The 26,126-nt window shown below is 38.7% G+C and overlaps 1 protein-coding gene across 2 annotated transcripts in view; it reads right to left on the bottom strand.

Moving 5' to 3' along the window:
• The window catches only part of LOC149848455 (dihydrolipoyllysine-residue acetyltransferase component 1 of pyruvate dehydrogenase complex, mitochondrial-like), a 90,505-nt gene that overhangs the window by 25,349 nt on the left and 39,030 nt on the right, over positions 1–26,126 (bottom strand). For both annotated transcript variants that reach the window (XM_089995546.1, XM_089995554.1), the window contains 4 exons: positions 26,059–26,103; positions 25,856–25,939; positions 12,064–12,140; positions 11,921–11,983 (listed from right to left, as the gene is read on the bottom strand). In XM_089995546.1, the coding sequence (XP_089851672.1) occupies positions 11,921–11,983; positions 12,064–12,140; positions 25,856–25,939; positions 26,059–26,103 (269 nt within the window). The remainder of the gene's footprint in view (positions 1–11,920; positions 11,984–12,063; positions 12,141–25,855; positions 25,940–26,058; positions 26,104–26,126) is intronic.

The raw sequence follows: 26,126 nt of genomic DNA, 5'->3' as shown, positions 1-26,126 counted from the left end.
GGAAAAACCATTATCAATAACTACTTTGCTAAAACGATCATACCAAGCTTTTGGTGCTTGTTTAAGACCATAGAGAGCTTTGTTCAATTTTAAAATATTTCATTTCCCAATTTCAAGACCCGGTAGAGGGTCCATAAGAACTTCTTCACACAGAGTTCCATTTAGGAACGCATTTTTAACATCAAGTTGATATATCGGCCACTGCTTGATGGAGGCTAAAGCAATTAAGGTTCGTACACTAGTCATTCTGGCTACGGGAGCAAAGGTTTCTTCATAATCAATCTCATATTCTTGGGCATAGCCTTTTGCAACCAAGCGAGCTTTGTATCTTTCTAGAGACCCATCACATTTGGTTTTGAATTTATATACCCATCTACACCCAATTGTCTTTTTTCTTAAAGGTTGAGGAATAATGCTCCAGGTTTGGGCTTTGTTAAGAGCCTCTAATTCGATTTTCATAGCTTCAATCCAATGTGGATGATCTTTAGCTTCCTTGAATGAGGTAGGTTCATGATACGAATGTATTAACATGAGACAAGTCCTGTAATTCGAAGAAAAGGATTCATAAGACAAATTTTTGTGGTGGCCTACTAGTACGAGAAGATCTCCTAGGTGGATTGTTGTCAATAGATTCTTCTAAAGAGAAGTCTTGAGAGTATCTGTCAATAGCAGGTTGATGTTCATTTCCTAACCGCCGGGTATATACATTTATATCATTAAGATTTTCATTTTGGGAAACATTATCATATTGTGGTATATCATTATAATGTAAAATGCCATCACAAGTAGTATCACAAATAATTGCCTCAGGGGACTCAATTCTAGGAGCTAAGTCAAATAGAAAAGAATAGTCAATGTCTTCCCTAGATGTGTGGATATCGAAACCATTTTGTTCTTCAATAAAGTTTACATTTCTCGACACATATAGTTTATTGTTTCGAACATCATAGCATCTATAGCCTTTTTTATTCTCACCATAGCCAATGAACACACATTCAAGAGCTTTAGGTGATAATTTATCTTGTCCTTGACTAAGTATGAAACATTTGCATCCAAAGATTCTTAGTCTATTAAAATCTGGAGTAATTTTAAATAATTTTTCAAAAGGTGAAACATTTTTTAAAAAAGAAGAGAGCATACGATTTATAAGATATGTTGCGGTAAGAAGAGCTTCGGCCCAAAAGTTTTTAGGAACATTTTTAGACACAAGAAGAGTTCTTGTGGTTTCGATTAAATGTCTATGTTTCCTTTCCGCAAGACCATTTTGTTGTGGAGTTTTAGGACAAGATCGTTGGTGCAAAATTCCATTTGTTTTAAAATAATTTTGAAAATCTTTAGACATGTACTCACCTCCCGAGTCAGATCTAAATATGGCTATATCGTGTTGAAATTGATTTTGAACAAGAACGTGAAATTCTTTAAAATTAGTGAAGACATCGGATTTATTCTTAATAATGTAAACCCATGTGTATCTAGTAAAGTCATCAATAAAAGAAACATAGTAAGAATAGCCCCCTTTGGACATAACGGGTGTCGGTCCCCATACATCGGAATGCACAAGTTCAAAAGGCCTTTTTGACACGAAATTACTATGTGAATATGAAAGAGAGTGAATTTTCCCAAGAATACAATCATTGCATGTAAATGTATTTGTATTACAAAATTTTTCCAAAAATGGAAAGAGGTACAACTTGGAAATATTAGGGTGTCCAAGTCTCTTATGCCAAGTCTCAATATCTTTAGATTGAACATGATTACAAAATGATTTGGATGGCAAAAACAAAAAATCCATATAATAAAGGTCCCCTCTTCTATGGCCTTGCCCAATCCGCTTCCCGGACCGGAGATCCGGCACATAGCAATGAGTTGGTGAAAAAGAGACATTACACTCAAAATCGGTAATTTGAGAAACAGAAAAAAGATTTAGATTGAGTTTTGGAATAATTCAGATTTTGGGAACAAAAAATTCTTTGTTTTGGTCATAAATTTTCTCAAGATTTCCAATGCCTTCAACATTCAAGGATGTTCCATCGGCGATGGATACATATGATTTAAATTTATTGAGACTTGGTTTTGACAAAAGTGATGCATTTGGAGTCATATGAAAAGAGGCACCCGAGTCAAGAATCCAAGAAGTCATACCTGGAAAGGAGGAGATGGCGGCACCGGAAGTGGAAGGTGAAGATGATGATGTAGAGGCGTTCATCCTTATAAATTGTTGAAGAGTTTCGGTTAGATGAGCGATGGACTCCTTTATGTCACCATTCTTCTTTGAATCTTCATTGATGATTGGAGGAGTTTCGCCCACGGAAGCCACCTTCTTTTTGAATTTAGGGCAATCCGGACGAATATGGCCTGGTTCATTACAATTATGACAAATGATTTTTCTTCCTCCACCACCATCATTCTTCCAAAAATGTGGAGGTTTATATGATCTTACATTGTTGTCGGGTCTAGACACGGCATGAACTTCATCAACATCTCCTTTCAAGGCCAAACGGGTTTCTTCTTGACATAAGTCGGCCAAAATGTCACTTAGAAGAGTAGAGGCCCTATGAAGAAGAGATCCTCTAAGTTGCTCAAATTCGGGACGAAGCCCATGAATAAATTGAAAGAACCTCTCTTTTTCCAATTGCTCTTGTCTCATGGCAATAGCACTTCCTTCCAATTGCAATTCGAGAAGAACAAGCTCATCCCATAAAGAGGATAGAGCACTATAGTAGTCCCTAATACTCATATCACCTTGCTTGGTGGCTCTTAACTTTTCTTGTAGAAAAAAATGCCTAGCAAGGTCTCTTTGGGTGTCCATGCCTTTCATGAAAAACCAAGCTTCATTAGCCTTCTTGAATTTTGCAAGATTTGCACAAATCTTCAATTCGACATTATTCATGAACCATGCTAAGATTTTAGCATGCTCACTTTCCCAATTTTCCATTTTAGAAGAGTAATCAAGAATAACTTTTTCTTTTTCTTCTTCGTTCAATGCTTTTTCCTCATCTCCTTCAAACTTAGTTAACTTCAACTGTGGTTCCGGAATGGTTCCACATACGTAACCCCAAAGTTTTTTACCTTTGAGATTATTTTCCATAGCGGCCGCCCACATGCGGTAATTGGTCACATCAAATTTGAATGCGAGATTGATTTTTGCATCTTTGTTGGCCATTTATAGAAAAAGAATTTTGAAGACAAGAGAGAGGAGAGATATTACTTGTCAAGAGAGAATCCGATGAAGCCTACTCAACCAAGGCTCTGATACCATGTAATGAAGTGCCAAATGAGAGAGGCGAAATCTCCAAGAGAGAGCACGGAAGCACACACATACACAAGAGGCCACTAATGGGCAAAATAAACCACAAAAAGTGGTCAAGCACACAAAGAGGTAAAAATATATATTTCACTCATGAAATGCTTCATAAGAAGCTTGAAGAATACATGGGGCCATGCCCCTTATTTATACACAGCAAGGGACCCAAGGAGGGGCTCCCATAGAGTCGTTGGAGCCCCTCCAACGGTCATATTTATGACCGTTGGAGGGGTCCAACGACTCTATGTGGACCCCTCTCAAACAATAAAAAAAAAGGAAAAACTAAAAAGGAAAAAAGGAAAAAGAATAAAAGGAAAAAAGAAAAGAAAGCATATCTAGGATATGCGTGTACAAGTGAAATGACAGAATTACCGCTATCGGGTATTACAAAATAAATATATATATTTATATATGTAGATAGACACATAGACATATATATGATAATATATATGTGTATGTGTCGTAATCTATATATATATATAGATATATATATATATATATATACATCATATTTTAACAAAGAGGCCAGCCACCTAGTTTAAAACCTAAGCTAAATATGACCCAGGTACTAAAAGAACACATTGTTGGCAGTCTATTTCACACGGACTCTTCTAACAGGGCACCGCACCTGCGTCGCACCCGCACCCATGCGGGTGCGACACTTGGACACAACTTTTTTTGTGTTAGGTGAAGTCAACCACACTGAGGTCCATTTCTATCCAAAAGTAGATTCAGTTAACCCTAATCAAGTCCATTTTTATCTATATTATATATATAAATACATAAATGCACACAAATACACATAGTGTTAACTTAAAACTGTTTATATATATATATATATATATATATATATATATATATACTCCCCGCACCCCCGCACCCAAGTTTTTTTAAAGTGCCGCATTGCCGCATCCGCACCCACACCTATGTGACATAGTTGGCAGTCTTGCAATACCATATGACCATTTTCTTTTTAATGTGCTTAACAAAAAATAAAAAATGTCATATGATTTGTTTGATATTATAGCTAATACTTACACAATGCTATATTAGTAAGTCAATAGAAGTGATTTCACAGGCTGCCCATTCTCTTCCTGCTTTCTCCAAGATATCTTCTCTTTAATGTATTTTTGACATGGTATTAGAGCACAATAGAAGTCCACTGAAGTTCCTCATCCAGTTTTTCCCTTTTTTTTAATTTTTTGGTTCTTTCTTTCTTTTCTTCTGCTGCTAGTTCCATTCCCACCAACTCCCCAATCCCAACCATGTTATTCATGTATTTGATCACAAAATCTCTTTTGACTAACTTTGTTATGAGAAGGATGATAAGATGCTTAACAATCCAATCTTTTAACCACCAAAGATATCAATCATTGAAAATGGATTCATTCATTTTCTTTTATTATCTTGTTATTCCTTCACACCTCCAAAAAAAGGAAGATCCTTCATATTCTAAAAGAAGAAAACAAGAGGTCTTCTTGTTCAAAATGACAGCCCCTATGCACCTGATTGACATGCCATGATGCCAATGAAAGAAAGGGTAATTTCCAAATTTATTAACATTAAAAGATAACATAGTATAGTTTTCAAGTCGACAACCATAGGACACAAAATTGTACAAAGGGCATTAGAAAGTGGAAGTCACTTCTATACATAAAAGTTTTCACAGTATCCCTACTGCAATGACCTAGTTTATGATGCCATAAACTTGCATCGGTGCTATCAAGAGGAGTAACATAAACTTGGAGCTTGTTCAAGCTGCCATCAACTACCACAAACTTATAGCGTACATAGCTCTCGTTGAAAGGTCCTTCAAGAAAACAAAGTTCAGCATGTCTCTAGGCATTTAAGAAACTGAAATCAACTTTCTATGAAAATTAAGAACGAGAAACACATTTTTTATGGTTATTGACCCTTTCAAGAAATTCAGATTGCATATCTCCAACATGAATCATGGGATGCATAGTTCCATCCTCAAGTTATGATAATACCACTACCTTGAAGAGAAGAAAGTATACCTGAGTTTATAGTGGCATGGGTGGCAGAAACACTAATATCTGTTGTTTTCCTAATGCTTTGCCCTTGGACTGAGCATTATATGCGTTAAAGGGAACATGTGGTTGATATTCTTATCCTTCACGTGCCAAACCACAACAATTGTATACACAAACTCTTCCTCTTTAGTTGCAATCGACAACTAATCTTAGGTAGAACCAGAGTTACCGGAAGCGCACCTACAGTAGGGGAAACGTGCTTCCCCGATACGTGTTTCGGAAGCGCAAAACATCACGCTTCCGAAATGTGTGGGGAAGTGTCCCCTTTTTTTTTGGAAGCGTGCTTCCCATATGGGAAGCGCGCTTCCGTCTTTTTTCTATTTTATTTTTTATTTTTTATTTTATTTTTCTTCTTTTTTCGCTTCCCCCTCGCTTCCTAGGTCGCTTCCAGTTCGCTTCCTAGGTCGCTTCCGAGACGGTTCGTGATTCGCTTCTAAGTAGTCCCACACTTCTCGCTTCCTAAATTTTTGAAAGTGCCTCGCTTCCCGCTCCCGCTTCCTCGACTGGCAATCATGGGTAGAACCCTATGTTAAGTTGTCCATATATATATATATATAATTTATAACGATGTAATAGGTAAATACCCATTAAGGGTATTTTGGTTATTTTAATCCTTGCAATAAGTTGTGCCCATTAGGAGCACATTAGTAATTTTACTTTATTCATTTCTTTTTGTCCTTTTCTGTTTTTATAAGAACTATTTGGTCAAATACCAAATAGAGTTATTAGGTTCTTTTTGACTAGTCAACATAGAGTTGACTAGTCAATAGAGCTGTTGGAACAGTCCAACAACTATATTTATAGATGTTGGAACAGTCCAACAGCTCTATTGAGGTCTCCCTCTCTCTTGTAAGTGTATAAATAGGGGCTTTTATCCTCTTTCATTTCCTAATGCTTCTCTTAAGCATTCATGCTCAATAAGATGAATATTTTTTATGTTTTGTGTTTGTCACTTTAGTTCTTTAATGTCTTGAATGCACTTAGTGCTTGTGTTGTACCTTTGTGCGCTTGTATTGTCTCTTAGTTGGACTTATGTATGTGCATGTGCACCTTGTGTTTATGATCTTGTAAGCCCTTAGAGACCCTCATTTTGTATTTCTGCATATTTCATTACATAGTATAAGAGCCAAGAAATCCTTCTTGGTATTTTGCCTCTTTTGGATCTTGGGATTCTTTGGTTCGAGTTTGTGCTTCGTGATCGTTGTGTGGCTTTGGATTCAAGAAAAATCTTAACCCGGTATGTATCTTATATCTTTAAGTGTTGTGTTATCTATCTCATGCATTATGCATGAGAAAACACTCATTTTCCTTATCTTTAAAAAAAAAATTGTTATTTTTATAAAAAAACTAAAATCTTTAAATGTTTTTAAAAAAAATATCATTGAATTTATTTTTATTAAATATTTTATAAGGTTTTTAATATTTGTTTGATCTTGTGAAATTATATATATGTGTGCTTTTATAAGATCTAGCTTGAATCTTAGTTTTTCAAAACTTGCTTTATTTGATATGTGCGTATATGATCTAATATTCTTGAGCATGTATCCTTGGCACATAGATGCTTTATTTGAACAATTCATGGTTATAAATGTCAAATCATGCTTGTATTTATTATTGAACTTTGTTTTGTTTCTTTTTGAAAATTTGTCATATATTTTAAAAAAAATTTGAAATTGTTGTGTCTTTCACAAGTATGATCTTATAAAATTTTGCCTAACTTGTGTTCAATTTTTCTCTTTATTCTTGGTGTATTCTTATGTGAAACTTAAAGTAGCTTATGTAGTATTAAAAATTATAATCTAGCTTATGAATAAATAAATTTCATATTGATATTTGATCCTTGTGCACTTGTGATTGCCTTACATGATGAATGAGCTTATCTATTCGTACACAAGGTATTCAACATGATTTCTTATGAAAGTCATTCACTTTAATAAATGTCTTTTATGGTCCTTTTGTGAGGAAAATAGTTATGTTATTGGGTGTTTCTCCTATTGGTCCATTTGTGATCCTTATGATTGTGTTATTTTCTTAGTTGGCTCTTTAATAAAAATTATCTTACATGTTTTGCATGGGATTTAAATATTATGTTTTTACTGCAAACTTAGTTTTTTAATAAAATATTAAGTTGAAAATTATGAGAAATTTCTTTGTGTTTGCCCTTTGTGGGTATTATAAGTGTTTCCCTCATGGTTCACTTTAGTACTTGTCCATTATTGATGTACGTGCTTATCCACTTATATCTTTGATGAACATGTGTGTTATTGATTAAAGACTCTTGATTCATTGCATACTTGTTATTTATAAAATATTATTTTTTATATTGTAGCCTCTTTGGTATATACCCTTAGTGCCTTGATCTATCACTTGCTACTTGCATATATGCTTAAATGTGTTCCAATGCATATTTTATGTGATTCATCGTAGCTTTTGTATAAGATATGTGGCTTTAAGTAATTAAAATTATTGTATATACATGAGTTTTTTTATTTCTTTGTGAGTATCCATGATTATTTGTACTTGTGTATGCACTTGGTTTTCTATATGATTCTTTGAGAATCTCTATATACGTTTTGGCCCTCTTTAATGTTATATGTCATTGTTGTCTCATAGTAGACTTGTAATCTAGATTGAGCTATCTCTCTATATAACTTGCTTACATTGACTATGCATATGATTGCATCAATTGATTTCTTGTTGTGCATATGATTATACTATATTCACTCTAAGTTTTCATCTACCGTTATTGGATTTGATTTGAAACTTTGTTTTTCAAATCGGTTCTTATATATGAACTCACTTATTTGGAAATTGATTTTCGTGAATATTTATTGCCTTCTTATGGTATTTGTTTTGTCTATCACATATTTTTTATATGATGCATCTTTTGTTTATAGCTTGTTGCTTTTGTTGAACCAGAGTTGTTTTTTGGGGTGAGTTGTATGCACCTCGGTTTTATCAGTTTAGATTGTTGGCTTATAGTTTGACTCTAACTGATATTTGTTTGATCTCTAGTTCCATGAGTGTATTGTATCATTTGGATATTGGGTTTTTTGTATTATGGATGCTTATAATTATGTTTATTTGTGATGGCTATCTATTTTTGAAACCATAGTGTTTTGAAAGGTTGTGAAATTTAATATTTCTGCCTTGATTTGTAAATCTTTTCATTTTACAAGCTCTCTTACCTCGTGTTTCCTCCTATTATGCCTTTTATTTAAGTGTCATTTTATGTAGACAAGAGATGTTTTTCAAATGTGGTAAGTTATGTGCACCCATTGTTTATTTATACTTTTTATGTATTTGTTTTGCCCATATGTAGCATTGTGATTATACTCTTTTTCTAGTAGCTGGTACACTTGTTTGAGTATCAGTTATGTAGACAAGAGATATTAGTTATTCATACTTTTTGTGTGTTTTTAGCCCATTAGTGGTATTGTAATTATGCTCTTCTTCTTAGTAGCTGATACACTTGTTTAAGTATCATTTTATGTAGACAAGAGTTGTTGGTTATTCACACTTTTTTGTGTTTTTTAGCCCATTAATGGCATTATGATTATGCGCTTGTTCTAATAGCTAATACACTTGATTTTTGAGGTTTGGAGGTGTAGTGAGGTGATTGCTTGTGGTGGTCGAACTATTGTTGAGATTTGCAAATATCATTCCTTTTGTTGTGTGAGATTTTTAAAATCTCTTTATAAAATTTCTGAACTTTTTTTACTTGTACAAAAAATGTTTATTGATAAAATTGTATGCATCTCATGTGCATTTCATTAATAATATATATATATATATATATATTAAGATTATTGTTTGGTCCTTTATGCTTAAGCCCATTCTAGGTTATGCGAATGAATCCTAATGGGTTGCGATTTATAAGATTGCTCTCTTTCATTATTATGTGCACTAAATATGCTTTAATTGCATGTTGGATATATATGTGTTTCATATTAATTATCATGTTCACATTGTTGTATGCATAAATTTAATTATCTCAGCTTTTCTTGAGGGTTCTTTTGAATTGTTATACTTTATATGCATGTTGTCAGTGATGATTTGTTATTTCATTTGAAATGCTTTTCTAAAAATTCTTGGGATATTATTTATGAATAATTGTTTATCTCTTCTTGATGATTTATGTCCTTTAGTGATCAAATTCTCTTATGATCAATATTTATGTTTTTCTTGAAAAAAATGTTGATTTTAGGTTTATGATTTGATTTCATAAAAATTTATTCTTGAGGTATGCTTTTCTTATCTTTCTTAATGATTATCTAATGTTTCTCTTGCTCAAAAAATATATTTATTTTAAAAACTTTATAACTATTGGGTTAGCATATTTTTTTATGTAGTTGGAACCTAATGTTTTGTTCTCACTGCAAGTTCTTAAAGATATGATGGATTGAGAAAGAAATATGTTTGATACGTCGTATCATGAAGACGGAGATAGCTGATGAAGGCATTTAGAGACAATAACCAATAAAGACATTCGGAGACTTGTATTTGCAAAATTCTCTGATGCGATATAAATATGAAGACAATGAAGACACTTTAAGACTTTGATCCTCCTCGTTGATTCTTTTTGTATTTTCAAACTTTTGGTATATCACATCGTAAGTTTGAGGAGGGGTGTTAAGTTGTATATATATATATATATTGATTCATATTGTACATATATACATAGATATTCATATGTATATATATATATATATATATTTTATTTATAATGATGTAATAAGTAAATACTCATTAGGGGTATTTTGGTTATTTCAATCATTGTAATAGGTTGCGCCTATTAGAGGCATATTAGTACTTTTACTTTATTCTTTTCCTTTTGTCATTTTCTGTTTTTATAGGAACTATTTGGTCAAATACCAAATAAAGTTGTTGGTTCTTTTTTGACTAGTCAATAGAGATTATGAAACAGTCCAACAACTATATTTGTATGTTGGAACAGTCCACCAGCTCTATTGAGGTCTCCCTCTCTCTTGTATGTGTATAAATAGGGGCTTTTATTCCCTTTCATTTCTTAATGCTTCTCTTAAGCATTCATGCTCAATAAGATGAATATTTTTTATGTTTTGTGTTCTTCTCTTTAGTTTTTTAATGTCTTGAATGCACTTAGTGTATGTGTTGTGCCTTTGTACGCTTGTATTGTCCCTTAGTTTGACTTATGTATGTGCATATGCACTTTGTGTTTATGATCTTGTAAGCCCTTAGAGGCTCTCATTTTGTATTTCCGCATATTTCATTACACCCTATGCCCAACATTGTTCGCATAATTATTCCCTCCATAGTTCCTTCCATAGCCATGGGCTGAATTATTGTCAAAGTGCCCAGATTAATTGATATTATTGTAGGCATGCCTTTGATTTACTTTTGCTTATGTACTTTTTGTTACTAGGCACGGGCTTAGACCTGGTTTTCCCAAAAGGGATGAGCACAAAGATGTCCAACTTGAAGTAGAAGCATCACTAACATAAATAAAAATATCATTTACTGGAGGCCAGCTTCAGTACTAAGGTTGATAAACTACATTTTAATTATAGAAGTTTACAAGGCCGTCTATTTGAAGCTTGCAATTAGAAATAAAAGAAAACTAAAACTCGTGCTTTTCTGAAAGAACAAAGTTATCATGTTTAGCTTATTTAGGTTTTTAGTTATTTTAAATAAATGTGATCCTTAACTCCGCTTGTGTATAACTGTTTAGTTATACACCGCCGGTCTCAAGCCCGGATAAAGGAGGAGGGTTGCGGTAGGCCAGTGACAGCCAGCATAAAAACTTAGTCATACCCTATGAATATGAACCAATATGAGAATTTGGTTAGGGTGTTCCCTACTATTCATGTGGAAGACCCAGAATGATTTTCTTTGTTGGTTCATATCGCCGACCCCAATTGTTTTGGGATGAAGGCGTAGTTGTAGTTGTTGTTGTAAATAAATGTGATCCTTAGGTACTAACTTACTATTATGGATTATATTGCAGGCTATCCTGAAGTGATGATCAAAGTATTTCTATAGAATGAACTCTACAACACCTAAAAAAATGTTACATTTTCAACTTCATTAAATGCCAATGGTATCAACTTCAAGCAGTTAAAAGCATAAACAGCACATCTTAATCATTTCTAAAAGAGATTGAGGTCCATATTTTTCCAAGTCTCCATTTACCAGCATATATGGATTCAACTTGGATATAAAAGTGAGCATGTGTGTAAAGAGGGTATATGTTCATTCTATGTAATAACAGGATACGTAAGCAATGAGAGAAAGAAGCGCTTATTGTGCCCTAGTGTAGCCCACATGTCTTCTCTTCTTATCCACCTCCCCCAGTCTTTTTTCTTCCTGCCTACTTTCTGCATACTACCTTTTTCTATTAAAACTCAAGTTATCATTATTATGTACTTTGAAGCCGCATGTTTTAGAGCATTTCCTACAGTTGGCTATTAAATATCCCAGCTCATCATTTTCTATGCTAATGATTTCAATCCTCAATAAGGAGGGTGTCATAATATTATCAAAACCAAAACATATGAATATGTCCCATATATTCGAAGGATACCTCTACGGAGATTGCTGACAATGACTTTTGATCTGCATTCCTAATGATTGGAGTCATCAAACCCTACACCAGAGATATTTAGGATAAAACAAGTTTTACACATATGACCAGTTATCTCATATAGGAAAGTAGCCAGAGAGTACCTTTTCAGTGGCCACTGCAATTGAGATGTCAACGGAATCACATATAGAAACCTCTCCTTTCTCATGGTTCCAATATGCTGCAAGGAAATGGCAAAAGAGTTCACATCAAAGACCAAAATTTTATCAACTTCTCCCAGAAAATCAGATATATGTCATGTTCAAACATTTTAAATTACTGTATGCATAAAAACAAGAAACAGATCAATGTCAATGGCTAATTCAAGATATGTAAGCAGTCATCAATATGAAAAGCTAAAAGTAACAAAATTCAGCAGTCTCCTCTCAATGCAACCATCCTGATTGTTAAAGGTAAAACTAAATATTGACTGAATGCACCTTACCATGTCCTGGAGCCAAAGAAACTTTGCGTTCAGGAAAAATAGAAAGAACATCCATATAACAAGTTTATTCTTGTCACACTCAAAGAACACTTCTCTTTTTTCTTTTCCTTTTCCAACCATGCAAATCTGAAATTTTACTGACAATAGAGAAGTTACAAACCAGTAGAAGAATCCACTCAGAGATGCCTATTGTTCTAAATGAATTACCTATCCAAACAATTAAATTATTTACATTTAAATAAAAAAGAACTTTAAGAAACCTCCACCATCAAGAATTAATATCAAAATTCCATCTAACTAATTGCCAAAACCATTGGAACTAAACCTTTGCCTATACAGGTTTTAACGTCCAAGTGTTTTCCTAGGACCATACACAGTGAAGATCATTTGCGCTGTGAAAGGTCAGAAGAATTCAGGATAAGACAAATTGCTGATGCTGGTTGGACTATAACATGCATAAAACCTGCAGCCACCACCACTCTCCTTAATCTTGGCTAGTGTGCTTTTTCATGCTTGTAAAACATGCACCATATTACTACACACACACACAGGGAGGGGGATACTATATCACAGGGATATGGCTGTGGATATGGGGGTGCAGCCATTTTTATGAAATCTCCAATATGACTAGTTTATAAGGGGACACGGTAATGCGCCAAAATGAAGTGTTCATGTGATATAGGAGAAAGATATGTGGCAGGTCAGGTTCCCTTAAAACACAAGTTGGTTGTACTGAATGGGTGGGTAGAGTTTTGGGGGTCGAACAAGATAGCTGGATGGTTTGGTCACTGTCATAACTGAGGGGCAATAGGTTCAAATCTTACAAGGGCTGTCCCCCAGCTTTCCTATCAAAAATTTAAAAAGGTGCATCAAATTTAATTCATGCGCAGGCTACCTAATAGGTTGAGTATAATTTCTAGGCTTCACATAAACGTAGGCCCAATCATACACAAGGGTCTAATAAACAATACAAACAGAAACCAAAATCAAACCTTTCCCCGACGGGTTTCAATAAGATTGATAGTCTACAACTTATTGTAATAATAGAAATGCATTGACATTAAACCAGTGAGTTACCGAAAGCTCCTTAGATAGGTGGGAAGCCCGCTTTCCGAAAACTCGCTTCGGAAGTGCGATACTCCTTGCTTCCGAAACTTGATGAGAACCTCGATTCTCCCACACTTCCCCTATGCCTTCCACACGCTTCATCTATTCTTCTTATATGTTCTCTTACTCAACTTTTCATGTTTTTTATGTGTTTTCTCTCACTCTTCTCACTCACTTCCATGTGCTTTCTCTAAATTGATAGTCATCATTTTTAGATTTTGTTAAAAAATTAATTCTTACATTAAAAAATCATGAAATTTAAGAAGTCACTTTTATTTTAGTTTTTATTTGTGTTTCATTTTGATTCTCATTCAATTCTTTTTTTTTTTTCTTATTCCTCGCTTCCCGCTCCCTATACATTTTAAAATGCATTGCTTCTCACTTCCGCTTCCCGTATCATTTCCTGCTTATGCTTCCTAGTATGGCAACCTTGCATTAAACAGTCTTTCATGAGTAGTCCAAGCACTTTCAGATATATTATTATTTGGTAAGAGAAAGAATTGAAGAGTTTGAAAAGTTTATTGGGTCACAGTCACAGAAAGCTAGCAGTTTTATAAAAAGATTATCAAGGATCAGACATCACTTTCTTAAAAAGACAAGTTGTAAATGTTTAAACACGATGTACAACTCAAGAGGGCATGTTAGGAAAGAGATACACAAGATGGCAGATCATTTCAATTTTTCAAGTTACAAGAATGGTAGTTATGTAATATACAAACTTTGGTATTAGTAAAATCGACATCCCTCATAGGTAGGGGTGTCAACGGGTCGGGATTGGTTCGGACCCAGGTGAAACCAGACTTGGACCCAATTTTCGAGTATGGTATCGGGTCCAGACCTGGGTTTAATCAGTCCACTGTAAGAAAAACCATACCCAGACCCGATAAGAACTACATGAACCAAAGCTGGTAAAATCATACTTTTTATCATTTTTACATTGAAAATTTGTGGGTCTTAATCGGAACTCGGGTCGGGTCTGGGTCTGGTATAAAATTTCACAAACTATACTCGTGTCCTATGTCACAGGGATTCGGCTAACCAGGTGCCGCACCCGCGTCGACGCGATGCGGGTGCACGTGTGAGTGCGGCACCCGGTGCGGTCAACCCGACCCTGGGTGCGGTCAACACACCCAGGGTCATTTTGGTCCAGTTTTTAGATTTTAAGAAAGAAAAAATTTTGCCCGATGAAATGGGCTGCAGAGGGAGGATTAGGGCAAATTTTTTTTGCCCTAATCCTCCCTTCGTCTCCTCTCTGACTCCCTCTGCTCTCCGTCGACCGCTCCGCCGAACCTCTTCAGGTATGGCCCCGACTCCCTCTCCTCTCCTCTCCTCTCCTCTCCGACTCCCTCTGCTCTCCTCCTCTCCTCTATGTCTTCCCTCTCTCCCACTTAGAATGTCGGGGAGGGGCCCGATGTCGTCGTGGCTGCGAGCGGTGCTAATTTGCCACGAGGTGCTTGGGTGCTCGGCTTCTCAACATGTCCATCATGCACATGGTTGTGCGCACAGCTTGTGCTTTTTTGGGTCTTTGTGTTTGCCTTCCCTTTGCCGCAACGGAATCGTGTCCCTACTCGGTGCTAACGGCTCAACTGCAAGGTTCCTTGTGCATCTTGCCAGAGGGCTTGAACATGCGGTTTCACAGGCCACACTGCAGTGTTCTATCGTTGTTGGTTCCCTTGCCACTATGTGGGCTTTCGAATGTTCGGTATGTGTTGGCTCAGGTGGGGAGTCGAAACAGCTCTCCTTCCTGCACTGATATTTTCAATGTCGGAATCGACGAATGACGCTTCGTAGTTGTGCGGCCTTCAGGCCAGTGCTGCGACGTTTATGAGGGCACACAGGCAAAACTTAATTTTTTTTTCATTAGTGTTAATGTTGTTAACTGATAAAACTTAAAAATTATATAATATATATATATATATATATATATATATTTTTTTTTTTTTTTTGCCGCACCCCCGCATCCAAGGTTTTTAAAAGTGCCACACCCCCGCACCAGCACCCACACCCATGTGACATAGCCCGTGTCCATGTATTAATTGGACCTTCGGATTCAAACCCGGGTCTTAATCGAGTCTTCTTATTTATCACCATACGTAGACCCTATAGGGTTTGGTTTGGGTCAAGTCTGTGTAAACCCGACCCGTTGACACCCCTACTCATAGGGCATCAATTGTATTTTTAGGGCAAACGATGCCCTAATATCTAAAATCCTTATTAGGATTACGAGGAATTGATTATAAATAAGAGCATACAGTTGTTGCCCCCTCATTGTGACCACTCTTACTACTAGTTATTTCTTCTTTTTATGCTCCTTCGTTGCTTCTCTATGATATGAGTTGTTGAAGATACTACTTACAGATATCCACCTTGCCCTACAAATTTCATTTTACAAGTTCATTACCAGTTACTTCACAAGGAACAATCCTAACGTTTTGTTTGAGTAGTCATTTCTTATCCACATGTTTTGTGAAAAGTGAGATTGAATCCCTTTGGTGTAAATCTCTCTTCATAGTGAAGTCGATCCTGGAGCTATTGATGGATACCGAGCTAAGTCACATGGACTCGGCTATAAGGTCGATGCACCTCAAACATGAGGTGGACACGGTCAACCAAGTGTCGGACTCGGTCAATGCACTGGGGTCGAGTCTGTCCACATTTTGGACTTAGTCAACTTTGACCGAGTCTATTTTTGTCTATTTTTTATGGCAAAAGACGTATAAAAAAAAATCGATCTTTTTATATATTTTTTTAAATATATATATATAGCCACATCTCTAATTCTTTAGCAGACTGTGCAACTGCACAGTCTGTCATTAGCAGACTAACGTCTCTAATTCTTTAGCAGACTTTGCAGTTGCACAGTCTGTCATTAGCAGACTAACGTCTCTAATTCTTTAGCAGACTTTGCAGTTGCACAGTCTGTCATTAGCAGACTGTGCAATAGCACATTCTGTCATTAGTAGACTAACATCTCTAATGCTTTAGCAGACTTTGGGTAGACTGTGCAACTGCATAGTCTGTCATTAACTGACAAAAAATACAAAGTAAAAAGAAACAAAAAAATAAAATAAGAAGTAAAAAATAAAGAAAAAGAAAAAAAATTACAAATATATATGTATATATTATTTTCTAACACTGTATCCCCTAATGGGCACAACTTTGACCGAGTCTTTATATATATATATATATATATATATATATATATATATATATATATATATATAGTTGTGTCCCCGTGTCCAAAATTTTTGAAATTGCTCTGCACCCGTGTCGCACCTGTACCCGTGCCCATACCCATACTCGCACCCGTACCCGCACCCATGTGACATAGATACCGAGATGGAGGCGGCTATAAGATATTGTTAATCTAATGTATCCACTTTTACCTAAGCCCTATGGTTACGTATAGAAGTTGAGGAACTTTCAATTGACTGGCTCAAATGCCTTTTGGAGATCAACTTTTAGCATGAAGGCTTTGATGCTTTTGCTGCTGATGTGGTGGATGGAGTGGACTCAATTGTGAGGATCCCACGTTCATGAATGAGCCTTTTCGATTATTACATTTAGCTGCCTAATGTTTCGATTTTTACGTTTAGCTGCTTTGGTTAATAAAATAACTCTCAGATGGCCACTCCATTGACGGTCCAACAATGGAAATCATTAAAAGGTGATGCAGTTACTTTTTTAACCTTGAGTACTAAAAATTGATTCATGTTTACTAAATTCATTTGTACCACGAGTCTCTCGCTAGGGCTCACAAACCGATGGACTCTCTCTCTCTCTCTCTTTGCAAAGAAGAGGATGTAGTTGACTTCATGGCTTAGCTCAAATTTAAAGATACTGGTTCATACTTGCTTTCACCCCAAAGTATCTCTAACTACAGTTAACCAAGCCTAATTATTTATCGTGACATAATCCAGGAAATGTTTTATAGAAATTCAAAATTTCTAATTTATGTTTAAGCTCTAAATGAAATTTGTGCAATGACTGTCTAAAACGTATATTGGTATGCTCATAATATTTTAAGTTTTATGCCAGGAGCTCCTAAAGATCCAAACAGCAACAAATATTTCCTAAATATATTTGAGATAGACAAGTTCGCCATAATGTGCTCATTGCGAAAATGAAATATAATACAAGATAATTTTGCTATGGGGAAGAAAATTATCAATTTCACAAGAAGAGTGGTCAAATCGAGCCAAGAACCATGGATTAGTATTTTAAGTATAATTACTTCTAAGGGTCTTAAGACTATTTTTGACAATGTTGGCATTGCCATGATTCATCCCTCTAAAGGGCACAAGGAAAACCTAGAGGACCATCCATATAAAATAATAATTGGGTAATGGACAAGACGAGACTGATAGGGATGTAAGTTGTAGATATTTTCTTCCATCAGTGAGAACATCAAATTTCAATTGAAGTTGTTACAGCGTCATACTAGGTTCCGCTTATCAAAGAATAGTACATACTATCATGTTAATGGATGAAATATTGCACTATCTACCACCCCTTGTAAGTTACCACATGCATATGAACAAGTTTATATGAATCATACAACCACACATGACTCACTACTGAACAAAGCCATCAGAGAATATGGCTCATTTTTTCATGACTCATGTTACCAGGCATAAATGGCTTAACCTGATTAAATCTGCGTAGATAAAGTGGACGCAAACCATCATGTGTTAGCTACATTCAAGTATGGTATTGTCAGACAGTGAAACAATGAGTGTAAAGCCTTAAAAAAAATGTGTCGGACTCATGTCAGACACATGCCAGGCACGTGTCGGACACGTGTCGAGGTTCGGTCTGCCGTGTTGGGCCCGGGTCTGAGTCTGACCCGGACCCGAGCATGACCCGGACTCGGGTTCTCGAAGCCTTGAGAACCTGCGTCTTTTAAAAGACGCAGGCGTCTCGGGCGAGGGGCAAAAACCCTCACCCCTTCTCTCTCCTCTGCTTCGTCTCTCTCACGTTCTCGCCGACGATTGGAGATGCCGGCGACCACCTCCTCCTTGAGTCTGGCACCCTCTCTCTGTCCCCTGTGTCGCATGACGCCGGCTACGTCTTGTCGGACCAGTTCCCCTTCTCTCTCCTCTCCCGTCTTCGTCCCTCCCTCCCTGCGGCCACCGACGCCGGCGACTCGCCGCCGGCCACCGCCTTAATCCCAGGTGCTGCAGACGTCAACGATCGTAGCCGTCGGTGGCCTTCGACTGTCGGCAACCATCTCCCACGCTCTCCAGGAAGCTCCATTGGCTGATGACCTCGTTTCCTTGACGGCCACCTGCGCCATCGCCGCCAACCTCCCGACTGGCTGTCGGCTGCGCTAAAACTCCGACGCCGAAGTCGTCGGACTCTCCTCTCCCCCGACTCGCTGTCATCGGTGAGCACTGCCGCCAGACGACAACGCCACCACCACTGCCACTGCTTCTCGTTCTTTCTCCCCCGCCCCTCTTCTTCTGTAGACGTCGACGATCGGAGCTACTAGCGACCTCTGAGTGTCGACAACCTTCGAGCTGTCGGCGACCCTCACCAGAGCTTCGGTGAACCACCTCCTCTCCTTCGACAGCGACCACTCCAATTTGTCAGTGCTTGCGAACGACCGACGACTCCCCCATTTTCGCGGTCTTCCGAGGTAAAAACCCCTTCTCCCCTTCTCCTTTTTCTTTCCTATCGTCGGCAGGGAGCTTTGCTCCTTGTGTCGGCTCGACTTTCTGGCAGGGGCTCCGCTCCCCTGTCGCTAGTAGGTTTCTTGGCAGGGGCTCTGCCCCTGCCTCTTTCTGTTTTTCCGGTAGAGGACAAAGCCCCCTGCCTTCTGTTGTTTTTGGTAGGGGGTTCTGCTCCCCCGACCTCCTGTGGTCGTCTGTCAAGGGGCTCTGCCCCCCTGCCCCTATCCTGTCTTCAACAGGGGGCTTCGCCCCCCTATCTTGTGTTTTCCGGCAGGGGCGAGGCTCCCCTGCCTTTGTTTTGCCTTCGGTAGGAAGGCTTCGCCCCCTGCCTTCTTATGTTTGCCTGCAGGGGGCGAAGCTCCCCCTGCATTTGTTTCCTGGCAAGGGAGAGTCCCCTTGCTCTCTTGTTGTTTCCTGGTAGGGGGAGAAGCTCCCCCTGCCTTCTATTTTTCCTCAGCAGGGGCTGGAGCCCACCTACTCTCCTGTTGCTTCTCGATAGGGGGTTCTGTCCCCCTGCCTCCTGCGTTTTGCCGACAGGGGGCAAGGCCCCCCCTGCCTCCTTTGGTTTCCCTTGGGGAGGGGGGGGGTGAAGCCCCCCTGTCCTCTTCATGTTTTTGAGCAGGGGGCTTGCCCCCTGCACGTTGCTTGTTCTCCGGCAAGGGGCTTTGTCCCCCTGCCTTGTTGTTGCTATCGGCAGGGGCAGAGCCCCTGCCTGTCTCGTGTCCCGCAGGGGGTTGCGCCCCCTGTCTTGATTCATGTTCTGACAGGGGGTGTTCCCCCCTGTCTTGTTGTGGCAGGGAGCCTTTGCTCCCTCCCCTACCTTTCTCTGTTCTGACAGAAAGGGAGCTCTTGCTCCCTGCCTCTGCTATTATTGCCAAGCTGGGCCGAGGCCCCTACCTCTGGCACCCTTGTCTGCAGGATGCAGAGTTCCTGCCTTTGCCTCCTGCAGGCAGGAGGCCTTGCTGCCTCTGTTGTCTTTTTGCGAAGAGCTAAGCTCCCTGTCTATCCTTGTGGTCCGGTACTACTGCGAGTGTTACCGGACCCGCTTTTGGCTTTCGGTTTGCATATTAACGTTCTAAGCTTTCCAGGTTGAACGGTGGATCCAACTCGCCTTCGTGGCTTGAGCTTGCACTTACGCCGCAGGCGTACGAGGACTCGCAACCCCTCAAGGTAGGGAATTCTTGCGTAAAAGGACAATGAACGGATAAATGCTAAATAAGGAAAACTAAAAGAGGATGATATATGTATACATATAAAATACATACGTATGTCTTTTAATTCAAGGACGCGGTTTCGTGATCCTTGTCCTTTTTACTTTTCTTGCACTTTCCTTTTTTGTTGTCGTCTTGCTCCTTTGGATCGCCTTATTCATCTTTCGCGTTGTCGAAAGAATCGCCCTGCTCCTTTGGGTCGCCTTGTTCATCTTTCGCGTTGTCGAAAGAATCACCTTGTTCCTTTGGATTGCCTTTGTTATCTTTCGCGTTGTCGAAAGAATTCATCTTTTGCGTTATCAAAAGAATCGCCTTGCTCCTTTGGATCACCTTATTCATCTTTCGCATTGTCGAAAGAATCGCTTTGTTCCTTTGGATCGCGTTTGTTATCATTCGCTTTGTCGAAAGAATTCATTTTTCGTGTTATCAAAAGAATTCATCTTTTGCCTTATCAAAAGAATCGCTTTGCTCCTTTGGATCGCCTTATTCATCTTTCGCGTTGTCGAAAGAATCGCCTTGTTCCTTTGGATCGCCTTTGTTATCTTTCGCGTTGTCGAAAGAATTCATCTTTTGTGTTGTCGAAAGAATTCATCTTTCACGTTGTCGAAAGAATTCATCTTTCGCGTTGTCGAAAGAATTCATCTTTCGCGTTGTCGAAAGAGTTGCCTTATTCTTCTTAAAAAAAGTTGTCTTATTCGCCATCCAACTTACCATTTTCTATCTTCCGGTCAGGTTAAGGGTTAAACATAAAATATATACGTATGTCTTTTAATTCAATGAAGCGGTTTCGTGATCCCTGTCCTTTTTACTTTTCTTGCACTTTCCTTTTCTGTTGTCGTTGTGCTATATGCGCCTAGGCTTTTAATTCATGTCTTTACATTTAAAGACGCGGTTTCGCGATCCTTGTCCTCTTTACTTTTTCGTATTTTACTTTTCTGCTGCCTCGCGCTTTGCGCCATGGCATTACTTGTATATGTATGCCTTTTTCTCTAGGATGCAATCCTGGTCCTCCTTTACGTTCTCGCACTTTACTTTTTGCATTTACTTGTTGCCCCGCGCTTTATGCGTCATGGCCTTGCTACTTACTTTGCTCTTCGTACCTTACTTTCCTGTTGTTGTGCTTGCTCTTGCACTTACTTTTTGTATATGTTGTTCGCAGTTCGTGCATATGCTTTGCTCATGCATGTATTCTTATCTCCTTTACTTGCTTACGCTTATCGTTTTATCGAGGTACAACTCCATGTCTCGCGTGTCATCTTTTGTACTTGCTTAGTCAGGACAGGATCCCATACCCCGTGAGTTGCTTACGTAGTCGTCTGCTTGTGTGTGTCGATGGTCGAGGTATGATTTCATACCTCGTGTGTGGCCTGTGCATTTTACGCTTGAGGTGCAGGTTTGTACATCGAGTCTTGCTTCTCGACTTGCCACGACACACTTATGCACTTCGGTTTTCCAAAAATGATGGTCTTAGGTGCAAACCTATTTTCAAAGATGTATAACTTTGTAAAGAAGATTTTCGAAAGCCTTTTGCGAGATAGCATCTGGATCTCCCAAATCGATGTATTTGAGAGAGGTGTGTTACAACTTCGATTCGCATATCCGATACGATTCGGATAACCCCGTTTAGGAGCCTTTGCACGAGTAGGGCGAGAATCCTATTAAGGTACTTGCGCCATCGCTAGAGCGGCGTTACATCACCTCTGATGCGAGACCTAGTTTCTAGGCTTTCTGGTCAAACCAAGATAGTTGGTGCACTCCCTTCTTTCACGAGATTGTTGATGGATTTCTTACGAGGAATCCATGTTCCTCCTCTTGTAGTTGTATCCTTAGTCACGTACGATATGATTGAATTACGAAAAGCAGGACGAGAAGTCTATAGTAACCTCTAAACGTGTATTGACACTTTAAGTTAAATCATGTTATATTGATATTCGCCTAATAGGCAAAATGTTTGCGATTGTCTAAAGGACTCGAGCACGATAAGTCAAAACTTGAATGGGTTCACTGTGGACTTCTGTAAAGCAGATGTGTTGGGAGATTTCCTACAAGAGATCCTTACTCCCTCTCATCATGGTTGTACTTTTGAACAGGTACGTTGCGTACTGCGGTGAGTAGAATGAGAGGTGTGTGATTTCCTCGAACTCACAGTGGCGCGTGTAATTCACATAATGATAATTATGTGCCTTCACAGGCAAGATGCTCGATTGGGTTGAAAGACCAGAGCATGTAGAATGGGACGACGGTTAATAAACCCCCCATCATGCCTGTTCGGGACGGTTCATCAAAAGAGAGGATGGATGGTACAAAACTCCGATGGACAGGCCATTAATGGCTATTACGGGCAAAGGTTCAGCTTACCCAGTCATCGGAGGTTAGGGGAAATGGGGCTACTATATTTATCCTAGGCGGTAGCTGTCCGGCACTTCTGCGGAAGATGGATGCATCCATAGGCCCAGTTTTGCCTTTGGGGACTTACTCTCTTGACTATTGGTCGTCCCCTTAGGAGTGGACTCAGTCAGTCATTCGGGGTATAATAAAATACATAGCATAATGGACCCCTGAATCGATCTCGATTGTTTCTACGTTTTGCCTTTTGTGTACCCACAACGGCCTGCTTATAATGAGAACAAGATATAACTTATGCACACGATTGTGAGATATGCGTGCTGTGACATGACTTGATTGCTTGCTTGCTTGGTAGTTCAGTATGCTATTCGTTAAGCTATGCACGCCTGTTAAGGCGCTACTCTTGTTGGTTAATCTGCTTACGCAGTTTCTTGCTTAGTAATAACTATCTTCTCATACTAGTTAAATGCTTATCCGTTGGCTTGCGTCTCTTATGATTGAGGTGATTGCAACTAAGACTGATGTAGCCGCTTATAAGTTGCTCGCGTATTGTGATATAACTGCTACCGTATGATTGTTTATCCTGTGTAGCTTATGAATTGTTTGTGATGCAATAGCTTGTGCCTTCCAATTAATGTAGTTATTTGTCGATGGACTGAGTCATCCAATAGTACTTGTATATATATTACGAACATTGTTATAAATGTTTGTCTTATGCAATTGATTTGTTTGACTGTTGGATAGAGTTAATTACTCTTCACCTTTAGAATCTGTGGGATAGCTATAGTTGTTTGTTTAGCACTATAATCCTTACTGCTCTTGTATTTAACTGTTTGCTTTACTAGAGTTTTGTTTACTCCACAATACGTTTGGTTAGTTCTACTAGTCTTGTTTTTTTCTGCTTGATCTAGCGATATCTTGCTTATTGCAACATTTATACCTTCTTGTATTTTGCACCCCTACTAGTCTGTTGTGGGACTGACCCATTTCATGGGCAGGTGGTGGACAGGTTGAGACAGCTTGCGATGGAACGATGACATGATGCGTTCAAGGCAAGGCCCTTTCCCTGACGTTGCGCTCCTGGGGACACTTTTGGTAAATGTGGTATAAAGTTTTTTCGAAAGCATCTCTTCTTGTTAAAACTCTGGATTACTAAAACTGTGTTACCAAAACTTCATTCTTCTTTTCATTTCAATAAAATATATACTTGAATTGCAAATCGGTTTGTAAAGGGGAGTTTGTGTTGTAATGCGCCCAAGGTCCAGAGACTTGCTATTTTAAACATGATTTTTCGTTGAACTTCTGATTCAAACTCTGATAAATGATTGATTTCAAAGCTTTCAACATTTTTCATAAAAGGTTTCAAGTCCACGATTTTGGGGTGTTATAATGAGAGCAAGTGAATGTAGTTGAGACGTATATATTATGATGGGTATCTAGAAATGACAATTGAGAAACAGAATAAAGAGTGACCACATTAGAGACAGCTTAGGTATAAACAAAGGAGAAATTTAAGGAGAGATCTAAAACAAAATCAGCATGAAAAGATGATAGTGTACATGTTCAAAGAACTACAAAAAGGTCTAGTCAAATAAAGACTGATGGAAATACGAACTGGATATATGAAAAATTATAGCATCAAATATTTTAGCTATAAAAAAGAAAGGAATGGAGAAAAAAGAACTGAAAGGCATACCCCATGTAGATGGGACAAGATGTGATGATGAATGACCTAGCTTATTGAAAGGAGTTGCATCTGAAACCATATAGGCAGCTACCATACAATGGGCATATCCCATGTACAAAATATCTAATCCTATAAAAAGTTAATGCGGGTGCACGTGCGGCACCCGGTGCGGTCAACCCGACCCTGGGTGCGGTCAACGCACCCAGGGTCATTTTGGTCTAGTTTTTAGATTTTAAAAAAAAAATGCTCGATGAATTGGGCTGCAGAGGGAGGATTAGAGCAAATTTTTTTTGCCCTAATCCTCCCTTCATCTCCTCTCGGACTCCCTCTGCTCTCCGCCGCCGCCGACCGCTCCGTCGAACCTCTTCAGGTATGCCCGACTCCCTCTCTTCTCCTCTCCTCTCCTCTCCGTCTTCCCTCTCTCCCTCTTAGAATATCGAGGAGGGGCCCGGCATCGTCGTGGCTGCGAGCGGTGCTAATTTACCACGAGGTGCTTGGGTGTTCGGCTTCTCAACATGTCCATCGTGCACATGGTTGTGCGCACGGCTTGTGCTTTTGGGGTCTCTGTGTTTGCTTTCCCTTTGCCGTAGCAGAATCATGTCCCTACTCGATGCTAACGACTCAACTGCAAGGTTCCTTGTGCATCTTTCCAGAGGGCTTGGACATGCACTTTGGCAGGCCACACTGCAGCGTTCTGTCGTTGTTGGTTCCCTTGCCACTATGTGGGCTTTCGGATGTTCGGTATGTGTTGGCTCAGGTGGGGAGTCGAAACAGCTCTCCTTCCTGCACTGATATTTTCAATGTCGGAATCGACGTATGACGCTTCGCAGTTGCGTGGCCTTCGAGCCAGTGCTACGACGTTTACGAGGGCACAAAGGCAAAACTTATTTTTTTTTCATTAGTGATAATGTTGTTAACTGATAAAACTTAAAAATTATATAATATATATATATATATTTATTTATTTTTGCCGCACCCTCGCACCCAAGGTTTTTGAAAGTGCCGCACCCCCGCACCCGCACCCACACCCATGTGACATAGCCATGTATCAATCCATTTGTCAATGTTTTGGATGGGAATTTGTGTTACTGGTGATATTAGCTAGGACTTTCTGTATATCATCTGCATCCTCAACAGTGATGGCAATAGGTTGTCCAGGTACTCAAGCTTCATTTTTCTTTTGTATTGTATCTTGCTCCCAAGTGACAGCTCGTCACTGTGGTTTTCTTTCACTATTAATAAACTTGTCTTTTTTTAAGCATATGCCATTAGGACTTGAGAAGAAGAAGCTCAACTAGAAAAATATTGACCAAGGAAATTTAAGCAATTATTGTCAGTTGTTCACATCACCTAGCGAGACCCTTCCAACTCAATAGAATAATCAGGAACAAAACATATTTTGCATAAGAAATTAGCTTTAAGAATTACCATTTGCTTCAGGGACAGATCTCAGGGTGAGGGCAACAGCTTTGACCATGATATCATTCACAGAAACTTTTATACCATGCCGCTCTGAATTCAAAGCCAACAAAAGATGCTGAGTTTCCAACTGTGGGAAAAAATCGACATTTACTCCTCATCCATGTTATTGAAGAAAAAATAAATAGTTGGCCTCAACTTGAGACCAATACCTTTAAGTTGCTGCCTGAAAGCAAGTAGTGGATCCAGAACAGCATCTGACAGTGGTCACTAAAAATCT

Source organism: Nuphar pumila, chromosome 1 (genome assembly GCF_984573655.1).
Source record: "Nuphar pumila chromosome 1, dmNupPumi1.hap1.1, whole genome shotgun sequence".
Taxonomy (NCBI): domain Eukaryota; kingdom Viridiplantae; phylum Streptophyta; class Magnoliopsida; order Nymphaeales; family Nymphaeaceae; genus Nuphar; species Nuphar pumila.
This window is presented reverse-complemented; position numbering and strand designations above follow the sequence as displayed.